Source organism: Trichomycterus rosablanca, chromosome 3 (assembly GCF_030014385.1).
Source record: "Trichomycterus rosablanca isolate fTriRos1 chromosome 3, fTriRos1.hap1, whole genome shotgun sequence".
Lineage (NCBI taxonomy): Eukaryota > Metazoa > Chordata > Actinopteri > Siluriformes > Trichomycteridae > Trichomycterus > Trichomycterus rosablanca.
In genome coordinates this window covers 21800432-21813898 of record NC_085990.1, presented here as the reverse complement: position 1 = coordinate 21813898, position 13467 = coordinate 21800432, and the positions used below count along the sequence as shown (strand labels likewise).

The window sequence follows — 13467 nt, the reverse complement described above, 5'->3', positions numbered from 1 at the left end:
GCCCCATCAATATGAATTACCATAGACCCCACCCTGTTCTGGCAGGACTGGGGCCTGGTAGGTCACTCCAGGTGCTAAACCAGGATTTGGGACATGACCTTGGGCAAGAGGCTGAGTTACAGCGTATCTCGGGGCACCCTGCAGCTGAGCAGTAGGAAAGCCTGCAGCCTGCTGGCGTCCTAGTGCTGGCTGGGGGACAGCCATCATTCCTGGTTGTATTTGGGTGTACTGGTTCGGGCAGCTTTTGGAGAAATGGCCTGGTTGACCACAGGCATAACAATAATTTTCCCTTCTAGGCTGCCTTCCATTAAATCTCCCTCGCCCACGGTTGGGTTGGGCCCTATACCCCTGGTTTTGATCACTCGGGTAAGTGGGCTGGTATTCACCTGTCGGATATTCTATTGGATAAGCTACTGCAGGCGGAGGTCTGGGCTGTACTGGAATAATCGCCTGTAGCTGAGATTGAGAGGCATACTGGGGAGGTGGGTTTTGGGGTTAAAAAACAACCAACTGTTTTTTATCTCAATTATCCTGGGTAGCAAGTTTATCTTTTTCAGCGACTTCAAGTTTAAGCAGACGTCTTGAGAGGACGTCCAGCTCATCCTTTTGTTGCTGTTGGGCTTCCCTATATCGACGCACATAATGGGCCAGAGTAGCTGTCCATTTTCCATCCTCCATGTCAGCCAAGTCAATGACATCCTCTAATTTGGACTGTAATTCTTTAGGTAGCCCCCTTAATACTTGTGCCCTGTATAACAATGTGGTAGCGTCAGTCCTGTCATGTCTTTCACCTGTGTTCTCTAACCACTGCTCTGCACTCCTTTTCAGGTACACATGAATGTCTTCAGAGTCCTCTAATTTCAGGGATGATAAATTTGTCAAGTTTCGAGTAGTTGGATACAAGGAACGTATGGAATCCCACAGGGAGTTCCTAATGCCATTAAGGGACTGGTCAGATGTCAATTTATCAGTATTGGACAAATGTTCAACTTGAGCCAGCTTATGTTTTCCTTCAATACGTACCAGAAGAGCTCTGATATCACCCAAACACAGAGCATCGCCAGCTGTGAACTTTTCAAGTTGTGTAATCCAATTTTGTCCACCCTTATGTAAAGGGGGCAATTTATTCACTAGGCCCTCCATATCCCTGTGACTCCAGGGGACATATTCAACCCTGGAGTGAGTGGTAACCAATGGGAACTGCCCAATTTTTGACTGGGCCTTAGACCGAGTGTTCGCAGCTGGAGGGTCAAATTCCAGCTCGATCAATGGTCCAGTGGCAGGGGCAAAATTGGAAACAGGTCCTTTAACTACAAGGTCCATTCCTGTTATTGTTACACTTTGAGTGCGCTCATGAATACCATGATGGGAGGCCAGAGCTTCTGGTCTGTTAGGTACTTTTAAGCTGTCCTCTGTCTATATTTTGGTGTTCGGGCATGCCTGTAGGGCTATGACGCATGTCTTGGGGGAAAGGATCAGGCCTAGTGCCATGGATGGCAGATATTGGGGTGGATTTTGCATTTGGTGATTGGTAATTGCACTCAGGGTGGCCTGGTCTTCCAGACCTGTCTATTTCAGTCAAAACTATGTGTTTTAGACGGTCTATGTTTGCAGCTTGTTCTGTAACCAGTCCATCAATTTGGCGTTGTTGATCAGTCTCTCCCTTAAACGTTACATCCAATTCACCCACTTCTACGCCCAATACACCACTATTTACTTGTAAAACTGGGGCTTGTACGCTTAGCTCAGGAGCAGTTACAATAGGAGAGATGGGGGCCGGTAAGCCTGGTAGTAGTTGATCAAAACAGTGAACTGCTTCGTTATAAGCAGGAGGTCTCGCTTGTTTAGCCAATATTGGATAGATTTTACGAATTATTGGGAGTAAGGGATCAAAAACATGATTTCCAGGGCAGGTTTCTTCCTTTGTTTTTTCAGGAGTAGGCATATCCTCTGCCCTGACAGTAGGTGTGATTGATGGGACTTTCGGAGATTCAGTGGCTATGTTCTCCTCAGGGGGGCCATTCATTTTTACAGTGACGGCCTTCATGTGTAGGAGTAAATCAGTGGCACTTGTCAAACGATCATTGGCTTTGTCCAGTGCACTTTTTAATAAACCAAATCTATGTTCTCCTCCCCTTTGCCACTGAGCTAAAGCGAGGCTTTGATTCCCTTTTTCCACAGAAAGTATACGCTTTCTGTCTTCCCCAGTAGGGGCGGGATTTGAGTCTGCCGGATACAAATTCTTATCCTGCCACTCGAGGAGCAATTTTTCAGCCTTTTTGATTTTGGATTTTCTAACCTTTGCAATACTAGTAGTTTCAATTCTACTGAGGATACGTGCCTTCAGTTTTCCAGCTGTATCTACTTCTTTTTCAGTAGAATTTGCCATAATTTAAGTTTGTCAGTAGATTCAAACAATATAATACAAATACAATTTAATACCACCCCGTCCAGAAAAGAGAACCCAAGTCCCTCCTTGTTAGACCTTAATTTACCTCCCAAACGGCCAAGCTTCTACCACTAGGGCGGGCAGTTATTGAGATTTAAATGGTCCGATCAAGGAGACCCTTCTATTAGGTTCACAATACTATACCACCCTTATATTCCTAATTTTCTGGCCAGTTCTATTAACCCTTCTATATCATTAGAGACAGAGACACCAGAAAATATGCATATATTCTAAAAACATTCACAGCAAATTCCCACTTGAAAAACAATCAATGCAATAATAATAATTACAATAATCCACATTTTAACTAGTAAATCAATATACCAGAGAGACAAAGACAAACTCACAAAATATCGATGAAAGTCTATGACTGGAGTCAATCCTCAACTGCCGCCGGGAGGAGTCAATCCTCAACTCCCTTACATACAAATAATAAAAAATAACAAGGCAGGAGTCAATCCTCTACTGCCACTTGGGAAGAGTCAATCCTCGATTCCCTTACACAAGTAATAAGAAATAATAAGGCAGGAGTCAATCCTCTACTGCCACTTACTTTTACCAATTTCTAGAGGATAATTTTCTTGTTAAAATGATACACAATAATTTATAGACACTTACTGGATAAGAGGAATTCACACAGTCACAACTAATATATCCTATCTAATCCTATGCAGAAATTTTATTTTAATGGGTTTTCTGCTTACCTTTTATAATCGACCGGCCTTGTGACTGTGAGAATTCGTCTCCTCTCCACGGTCCAAGAACCCTTCTTGGCTCCTTTCTTCCCAGATCACGTTGAGGGTCACCAAATTGCTGATTTTTGTTCTTTTATCCAGGAAAGAAGGACGAATACTAATTAGTTAAGAATGACGATTTATTAAGAATTCAAACACAAATTGGTAAAAGTAATTACTGAGCTCAGGACACACAAACACACAGACAGCTGCATGCAGAAGTGTGTCTATCTATGGCATGTGTAGCCTTTTTATTAAGATAAAGAGGAAGTGAGTGTTGTCTTCTTCTTGACCACTCAAAGTCATATCTTGATGCCGTTAGCTTCACAGTTCATAAAGAGGAACAGGGAAACATCTGTGCTGTGGTTACTCCATCTTGGTGTTCCTCAACTGTCAACTGCTGTCTGGAACACAACACTTGCATGCAAAACCATTTCAAAACCCCCTACTCCTATACATTCAGTTTCTCTAAACTCAGAGGATCGGGTCTAACACAGCAGAAATGCAAGGCTAGTGATTTCCTGTTCAACTGTCTCTCACACTCTCTACATAGTCAGAACAGGAAACACCTAGATGTACTTCCTTATTTTTCAGCTCATTTCTTAGAAGATTAGGTTGCTTAAAGTTCAGTTCCTTTTTAACACACACATTTTAAATGGTAACTCAGCATTTACAGGGCCTTTAACAAAACAGATAAAACATTTATATTCCAGTATAATTAATACAGAACTTTAATACTCAATAATAACCAACAAAAATATATATATTTTGAAATATATATATATATATATATATATATATATATATATATATATATATTTTTTTTTTTTGTATGAGAGAATAGTAAAAGGTTGTAAAAGAGGACTATTGAGTGTCAAGATGTTGAACGTAACTGCATACGTGTATGTTATTGTAAAGTCTAATGTGTTAATGTGACTCAAAACAATGCAAAAAGCTTTGAACTACAATGCATTTGGGGAAAATTTACTAGTGCAGAGATTATATTAAAAGGGACTGTTTAATAAAGACTTGAGAGGCATTGTGAAGACAAGACGTGACTCCTCGTGTCTCATTTATTTTACCCTGTTTACAGGTGATATGATTCTGTTTACACTGACCTGAGCTCGGGGGTGTAACAAATTCTTGGGGGCTCGTCCGGGATTAGCGCCGCTGGTGGTGGAAAGCTAGTGGACAGCTAATCCAGTGATTTCTGAGGTCCGGGACCAACGAGAGCTGCAACAACGCTGACCTTGTGTGGAGTCTGTGCGACGGCGGTGTTAAAGGTACCGAACTGGGTGTTGGGAAGGCAATTAAAGAGGGAATCATGGCATATGGTGAGAGAAAGAGCCTGGTGTGGGACATCAGAAAAAGCCTCATCACACTGTCAGCAGATGAACTCTTTCAGATTGCCAAAACCATCAGCCCAGTACCAGACAGAGACATTTCAGAACTCCATGCAACTGATTTAGAGGGGTGTTTTGAATATGTAAATTATTTCATGTATAGTGAGACCTTACTTGGTTCAGAAGATAAAGGTATGAGTTCATTGTTGTTGTTAAGGGACATGGTGGATGATATCATTCAAGCCCATAGTACAACTTCTCAACCAGTTCACATTGAGGCACAAAGCGAACCACCTAACACTGATGTTGTAACTTCTCCAATTAGACCTGTTCAGGGATGCACAACCAACACAGGTACACCTAGCAGGCATGACATTTCAGACACAGATGTACAGGGAATGTTATCAAGTTTTGAAGAGTTAGGTAGGAAACTTCGTCAGTGTGTCACTACTCCAACACATGTAGCATTATCCGAACATGCTGGTTCAGCAACAGTCATTAGCACCAACACACAGTCCGAACGTAAAATACCTGCATCACATGAGAAGCTGGTCTCCTTAAGAGACCTCTCGTATCTGCATCGAAAGGAGTTTAAGATACAGGGCGGGCAAATAGGTGACCATAGCTCAGACATTACTTACAACAGTATAAGTAAACAGATTGACGAGGGTCTTAGAGAAGAATTTGGAGATGCAGAAATAGTTCGAGGTGTACTAAGGATAATAAAGCCAGGAAGTTTTAAGTGTAGCGCCTTCGCCATACCCTCCATGTCACAGCTGGAAATGATACGTTTATCTGTGCGAAGGCCCTGGGTTACTTTAAATTATTTGATGGGTTTGTAAGTTTATTATATGATAATTAATAATAAATTATTCCTAAAGACTCGGGATACTACACTACCTATGCTATGCACTCCACATTAATCATTTAAACACTATTGATATATTAAATAGATATTATCATATAATTTATATAAAAACAAGAGAAATCATAAACACATGAATTTATATAGACATAAATGTATTGAGACAAAGAATACAAAACTTACAAATAAAATAAATTGGGCCCACACACACTCACACACACACCTGACAGGACTGAGGTAAAGTCAGTGACTAATATTGTAGCCCGTAACCCTCCCTCGTTGCAGGCCTGAAGCGTGGCTCGTGTACGTTGTGGCCCTTAAAACTTAAACTGGCCCCTTCACTCCGAAGAGCAACCAAACAACAAAAAACACAATACCTCGGCGGCGATGGCTCAGCCTTTGGCTCTTACACTCTCTCTCTCTCTGTCAGGCAACTCGGACCTCGACTATCCCACGTAGCCAGGGGAAACTGGGGCTTTCTGGTCGCTTCAGTCGCTACCTGGGACGTCCGTCTTTAACTCATTCGAGAGCGTAGAAACACATAAACTTCAGAAAAATATCAGTAGCTGACTGGGTTAGACAACCTACTCTTCCTACTTATTCGGAGTTATGGTGCACTTTTGTAGCCTGTGTTAGCCTACGATGCTACCGCACTCAGGAGGATAACCAGTATACAGTAGCCTGCGTTAGCCTACTACGCTAGCTTTTACACGACTTTCACTACTCCTCGGGCTCTCTCTCCGACAACCCTTCAGCGGAGCTTCTTGTAAAAGACGGTTTAGATATTTACTCACGATTAATCTCGTTATCTCGCATAAAATGCGGTACCTCATCAATCTCGAACTTTCTATCTTTCTCTCTCTTTCCCTGCTCTCTCCTGTTCTCCCGCTCTCCTTCTGTTTACCTCAGCCGATGCCACGCCCCCTTACACGTTCAGAAAAAACAAAGCCAACGAATCATTTTGAAATAAAAGAATCGACTCAGTAACACACCGAATCATTTGGAATACATTTAGACTGAAATAAATTAGAACTCTCATTAACACAAACAAAACATCAATGAACAAACATTTTTAAGGGGGCTACACCCTCCCCCCCTTAAAGGTCTAGATGTCCCCATAAGACCTCAAAACATGGGTGTCTTATCCCAGTTTAATCACTATTCCCCTATGTACAATAGTCATAGGGTGATCACTGGATTTTCCTGGTTGTTCATAAGTGAGCCTTATTACTGGTTTTATTTTTATTTTACTGGATACTCTACCAGTAAAATCAGGGGTACAAGAGGGAGTTTCGCCCCTACTCTGGGTCACTTTCTGCCTCCCATTCTCATGCGTATCATCCTTGTGCACTAACTCAGCAGACTCATCTATGTCATCACTCATTTCCACTACATTCCCTTCCTCACTAGAGTCTAGCTCATTAGCCTCTTCGCTATCAGTTGCCTCACTGATACAACTGTCCACCTCACAGAACTCATTTTCTGTAGAGCTATAGCCTCGTGGATATTGATCACTTGACTTAACTCATCTTAGCGCATACCGCACCCTCAGCTCCTCATCTGAGTCATCTGTTAAAGAATGAACACTACCTTGACCCTCAGCATGCATGTCATCTACATCCACTGGGACAATGTGTCGCGGTTGTTTCTGACGGGGATGGCACTTTTGCGTCACATGTACCGTTTCGGGTGACGAAGGCATTTGTACCCATTGCCCGATAGCCAGAAGGTGGTCTCTATGCAAAGTTTTCACTCCCCCCATACCACATTCAGGCTTGACTCTATAAACGGGTAAGTCATGGAGTTTCTTCAGTACCACATATGGCAATGGTTTCCACCTACTTTGCAACTTGTGTTTGCCAGGTAACCCAAGGTTTTTGACTAGTACCCTGTCCCCTTCCCTCAGGACTTGGTGACGGACAAGCTTGTCGTAAGCTGCTTTACTTCGCTGGTGTCGGCCATCAGCTGTCTTAGAAGCTAGCTGGTAAGCCTTTTGTAGATCACGCTTCAGCCGATCAACATACCGAGTGTACGTCCCCTCACCCTCAGGAAAAGTCCCAAAACACACATCAATGGGCAAACAGGCCTCTCTTCCAAACATTAGAAAATACGGACTGTAACCAGTGACATCACTCTTGGTGCTGTTATACGCATGCACCAGTTGACATACATACTGGCTCCAGTTTTGCTTCTTTGCTTGTGGAAGCGTTCCAAGCATGGCTAACAAAGTCCGGTTGAAACGTTCCGGCTGTGGATCTCCCAGTGGGTGATAGGGAGTTGTCCTAGACTTTCGTACCCCCATTAGCATTAGCAGTTCCCGTATGACTCGACTTTCAAAGTCACGCCCTTGATCAGAGTGGATACGCGCTGGCAAACCATAGTTAACGAAATATTTCTCCACTAACACCTTGGCAACCGTTAGAGCTTTCTGGTTTCTAGTCGGATAGGCTTGCGCATACCGGCTAAAGTGATCAGTGACGACCAAAACATTGCCAGTGCCTTTGTTATCTGCCTCTAATGCCAGAAAATCAATACATACCAACTCCATAGGAGCACTGCTAGTTATCTGGTTCAACGGAGCCATACGAGGACTTGGACTTTTACGAGCAACACATGCCCCACAGTTCTTTATGTACTGCTCCATATCATGAGCCATTTTTGGCCAATAAAACCACTTTCGTAGCAGTTCTACAGCTCTGTCAGTTCCTAAATGACCTGAATCATCATGTAGTGATTTCATCACAATAGGCCTATGTACCTCAGGTAACACCAACTGAACTACATCTGATCCTGTTTCTCTTTCTGTGATGCGATAAAGCAAGCCGTCCCTAATCGCCAACTTTCCCTCTTCGCGCTTCATCAGAGCAATAGCTGGACATTTCTCACTAGATTCAGAAGGCCAGCCACCTGTGTTCATAAAAGACAGTACTTTACTAATCACTGGGTCCTCTGCTTGAGCTCTTTTCAAATCTTCCCTTGAAAACTGTTCCATCGGCCCTATCTTGAGATGAGTAGGAATATAGGCTTCGGGGATTCCTTCTACCCTCACACCTAACTGATCAGCAAACCTTACTGTAGCTGGTGTTGCCGTGTTCACACTCACTCCCCTAGAAAGTGCTTTTACCTCCGAACAAGGTATTACTCGCCATTCATCTGTGGTCACACTTCCTTTATTACGAGACAACAAATCGGCATCCGTATTTGCCTTCCCAGGGCGATACTGAATGTCAAAATCATAGGTTGCAAGGCTAGCTAACCACCTATGTCCTGTTGCATTTAATTTGGCTGTAGTCAACACGTATGTAAGGGGATTGTTATCAGTCCTGACTACAAATCTAGCCCCATACATGTAGTCGTGAAACTTATCCACCATGGCCCACTTAAGTGCCAAGAATTCCAATTGATGGATGTGGTAGTTTCGTTCAGACGAACTTAGCCCACGGCTAGCATATGCAACAGGTCTTAGCCCATCAGGATACTCCTGGTTAAGCACAGCGCCGAGTCCACTAAGACTCGCATCTACATGCAAAACATATGGCCTTTGAGGATTGGCAAAAGCCAACAGCGGAGCATGGGTGAGCCGATATATAATCTGATGGAAAGCATAAGTGCATTCACTCGTCCATCTCTCCCCAAATGGGTCAGCTTCATTGAAATAAGGCTGATTTTTTCCCTTAGTTACTTTCTTAGAGCTTTTTGCTGGAGCATATCCCTTAGTCAGATCTGTAAGAGGCTTCACGATTGATGAATAATCGGCTATAAATCGGCGGTAATAGCCGCAAAAACCAAGAAAAGACCTCAGAGTTTTCAAATTGGTTGGCTGTGGCCAGTTTGTGACCGCCTCAACTTTCTTTGGGTCAGTAGCTATACCCTGGGAGGATACTATGTGGCCAACATATTTTACCTGAGCTTGGCAAAACTGGCACTTGTCCAGTGATATCTTAAGCCCAGCCTCCTCCAAACGATCCAAGACCCTGAACAGCCGCTCTTCATGTTCCTCTAGGGTTCTCCCGAACACGATTAAATCATCAAAGTACACCAGCACCTGGAGAAGGTTCATGTCCCCGACAGCCTTCTCCATAAGCCGCTGGAATGTCGCAGGAGCCCCCATGATCCCCTGTGGCATCCGCTCAAACTGGTAGAACCCCAACGGGCATATGAAAGCGGTCTTTTCTTTATCCTCCTCTGCCATGGCAATTTGGTAATATCCACTGCGAAGATCAAGGACAGTGAACCACTTACTGCCAGCTAGGCAATCAAGGGCATCATCTATCCTGGGAGTGGTGTACTGATCAGGTATCGTTCTGTTATTCAGAGTGCGATAATCAATACACATACGTACACTGCCATTTTTCTTGCGCGCAATCACAATTGGTGATGCGTACGGACTACGAGACTCTTTAATTATTCCAGCATCTAATAGCTCCTGAAGATGACGACGCACATCGTCAATATCAGCAGGGGCCAATCGCCTGGACCTCTCCCGGAATGGTCTCGAGTCTTTCAGCCGAATGTGGTGCCTTACCCCCTGAGCTAAACCAACATCCCACTCATCCAAAGAGAATACTTGTACTCGTTTGGATAGCTTTGTCCTAAGCCGTTCCTTCCAGTCCTCAGGCACTGGGGAATCTCCAAACTGAATGAGTTCAGGTTCTATACTTCTAGCAGCCGCAGACGTGGGTAGCACCATTACGGTGTCCGTCACATAAAATTGTCCCAACACCGTTCCTTCAGGAATGTGCATTTCTTTCAGGGACTCATTTAGTAGCACAACTGAAAAGACTGACATATGAACAGCTGAAGCTGGTATGGCTACAGGCTGTACAAGAACTCCACATGGTAACACTTCAGTGGGCGCTTCCAACACCAATCTCTCATTAGTCAGGTGTCTGTGAAAAGTCACTTTGCCTTTACACAATGGCTACATGCAGGTGGTATGACCAAAGATCCGGGACCTTCCCACGCCACCTGCCCCACAGCCTCGTCCAGGGCTTTTACAGTAGTGCACTGAGACTGCTTTTCCAAACCACTAAAGGTAGCAACTCCGCACCTGTCCTGACGCACGTCTACCAATCTCTTAAAAAAACTAGCGTTGGTGCCAATAATAACCGGGGTTTGATCTGGACTGACCGGGCCTGGACACACTACCGCCAATACCGTAACAGGCTCAGGTACGCTTGTGAGTGTTCTGGGAAATTGCATCTCCACCACTATATACCCCAAATAGGGATAACTGGACTCACTTAGACCCCATACTGCTAAACCAGAAACGGGCTGTATAGGTACACTGGCTAGATGGTTCTGATACCACGACTCAAATATTATAGTCACTTGTGACCCACTATCCATTAGAGCACGGCATGAATTGCCATTTATTTTCACTTGAACCACAGACGATGGACCAATTAAGCCTTTAGGGAAAACATCCGGCTGCTTTACTGCTACTGAGCTTTTATTAGCTGAGCAGTTCACCATTTGAGGAGATTGTACAGCTTTACCCTTGGCCTCCTGCACTTTCCGAAGTGAACGAATCAATCTCTGGATCACTTTCTGGGTGTTTTCAGGTGCCTGACACTTTGTGGCTATGTGTCCACTTTCCCCACATCGGTAACAAAAGAAATCATCACTATCTTTCATTGCATGGCTCTTGGGGTTTAGCGTGACATATTCCGATGTGGCCACCTGAAGTGATGAGGCAGGGGTTTGAGCACTTTTATCCTCCATCCCATCCACCTTGTTTTGCAACCTCTTGGACTAGGATCCCTTAATACACGGTGCACCATTAGGCCTGGCTCGGGTTCGTCAGGTGTTTGTGAAATGTCAGTTTTGGCTATTTCAGCAAACCTGGACTTTAACTCTTAGTTCAGCTTTCAAACATTGAACCTCTGGGTCCTTAGTCTCAACCTTTCCCCTAGCCTGTACCTGATGCACTGTGGCATTAACTTTCTGCCGAGATTGTCTTCCTCAATGCATATCTCACTAAGTAAGTCTAAAAAACTGGGTGGGCTCTGTCTTCGCTCACGTAGTCTAAGTTGTACTAGCATTAGATCTGAATTCACTGCCCCTCTCAAAAGCTGGTCAACACGGGCTCTGTCCCTACCTGTGGCTGGAAGACCCCCCTTTTTTACTACTTTAGTCAGAGCTTGTTCTAAACGCCTTAGAAAGTCAGACAACTTTTCACCTGGACTTTGTTGCAAAAGTCTAAAGGCGAAATATAGGTCCTCCCCAGACTCAGTAGTACCAAACGCACTATTAAGGGCATTGAGATAATCGTCAGGGCTGGCAGTGGGGTTACTACACTTCACAGCCTTTACTATTTCAAGTGCGGGACCCTTTAAACTTTCCATTATCCGCCTCCGCTTTTCTCGCTCAGAACATTTACTTTCTTCTATCATCATATAAGCGTGTTCTAACCAAAGATCTAATGTTTCCTCCCTTAGAAGTGTGGGAACAATCCCTGAGAATGTTCTCAGCCTGCGAAAACTGTGCCCCTCAATCTGGATACCTCTAGTCTGATTCAACAATTCAGTCAGCTTATGTAGAGCAGGGTCAGATGTGTCCTGTTGTGAACTAACAGGTTTGTACAAACACTGGAGGTCTTCCAGGGTTCTACCCTCATCTTGGAGCAGTTTATTTAGTTTCTGGGTAAAATCATCAGGAGCTTTGGCCATTGCCATAGCACATACCACTATCCAAGGCTCAAACCCGTCTGGTGGAATTACCTTTGGTGGTACACGATCAATATCAATGACCTCTCTGCATTCACAAAGTACCATTAAACTTTGTGTCTCCTTATTAAATGACCGGCCCCTTACCCGCACTCGGCCCCAGCAACGCACCGAATGCATAACCTCCTCAATTTGACCGATGGCAAGATCCTCTGGGACCCCTACCAAGAGAATAGCATGCTGTACTTCTAAACCTTCCCCCCTACACCAATCCACCAGTGTGTCCTGACAACTAGAGTACGTTTTAAAATCTATCATTTTTACTACCCTGTGTTTTTTTTGTTTTTTTTATTAGACTAACTCACTACTGAATAACTAAGCAATTAATTTATCACTACACTTTTAACCAAACCTCATCCCAGCGGTGCCTCCATTTTGTGTAGCGCCTTCGCCATACCCTCCATGTCACAGCTGGAAATGATACGTTTATCTGTGCGAAGGCCCTGGGTTACTTTAAATTATTTGATGGGTTTGTAAGTTTATTATATGATAATTAATGATAAATTATTCCTAAAGACTCGGGATACTACACTACCTATGCTATGCACTCCACATTAATCATTTAAACACTATTGATATATTAAATAGATATTATCATATAATATATATAAATACAAGAGAAATCATAAACACATGAATTTATATAGACATACAGTGTATCACAAAAGTGAGTACACCCCTCACATTTCTGCAAATATTTCATTATATCTTTTCATGGGACAACACTATAGACATGAAACTTGGATATAACTTAGAGTAGTCAGTGTACAGCTTGTATAGCAGTGTAGATTTACTGTCTTCTGAAAATAACTCAACACACAGCCATTAATGTCTAAATAGCTGGCAACATAAGTGAGTACACCCCACAATGAACATGTCCAAATTGTGCCCAAATGTGTCGTTGTCCCTCCCTGGTGTCATGTGTCAAGGTCCCAGGTGTAAATGGGGAGCAGGGCTGTTAAATTTGGTGTTTTGGGTACAATTCTCTCATACTGGCCACTGGATATTCAACATGGCACCTCATGGCAAAGAACTCTCTGAGGATGTGAGAAATAGAATTGTTGCTCTCCACAAAGATGGCCTGGGCTATAAGAAGATTGCTAACACCCTGAAACTGAGCTACAGCATGGTGGCCAAGGTCATACAGCGGTTTTCCAGGACAGGTTCCACTCGGAACAGGCTTCGCCAGGGTCGACCAAAGAAGTTGAGTCCACGTGTTCGGCGTCATATCCAGAGGTTGGCTTTAAAAAATAGACACATGAGTGCTGCCAGCATTGCTGCAGAGGTTGAAGACGTGGGAGGTCAGCCTGTCAGTGCTCAGACCATACGCCGCACACTGCATCAACTC

General features: G+C 43.7%; 1 protein-coding gene across 1 annotated transcript; it reads right to left on the bottom strand.

Annotated features, from left to right (window-relative positions):
• Nucleotides 1–11261: 11261 nt before the first annotated feature.
• Nucleotides 11262–12377, bottom strand: LOC134310645 (paraneoplastic antigen Ma1 homolog). The gene has a single exon (XM_062992278.1). It carries the CDS (start codon nt 12375–12377, stop codon nt 11262–11264), a length of 1116 nt encoding a protein of 371 aa, XP_062848348.1.
• Nucleotides 12378–13467: the final 1090 nt, after the last annotated feature.

What these genes read in the sequence shown, in the direction of transcription:
- LOC134310645 (XM_062992278.1), bottom strand. Translation starts at nt 12,377, where the DNA reads ATGATAGATTTTAAAACGTACTCTAGTTGTCAGGACACACTGGTGGAT.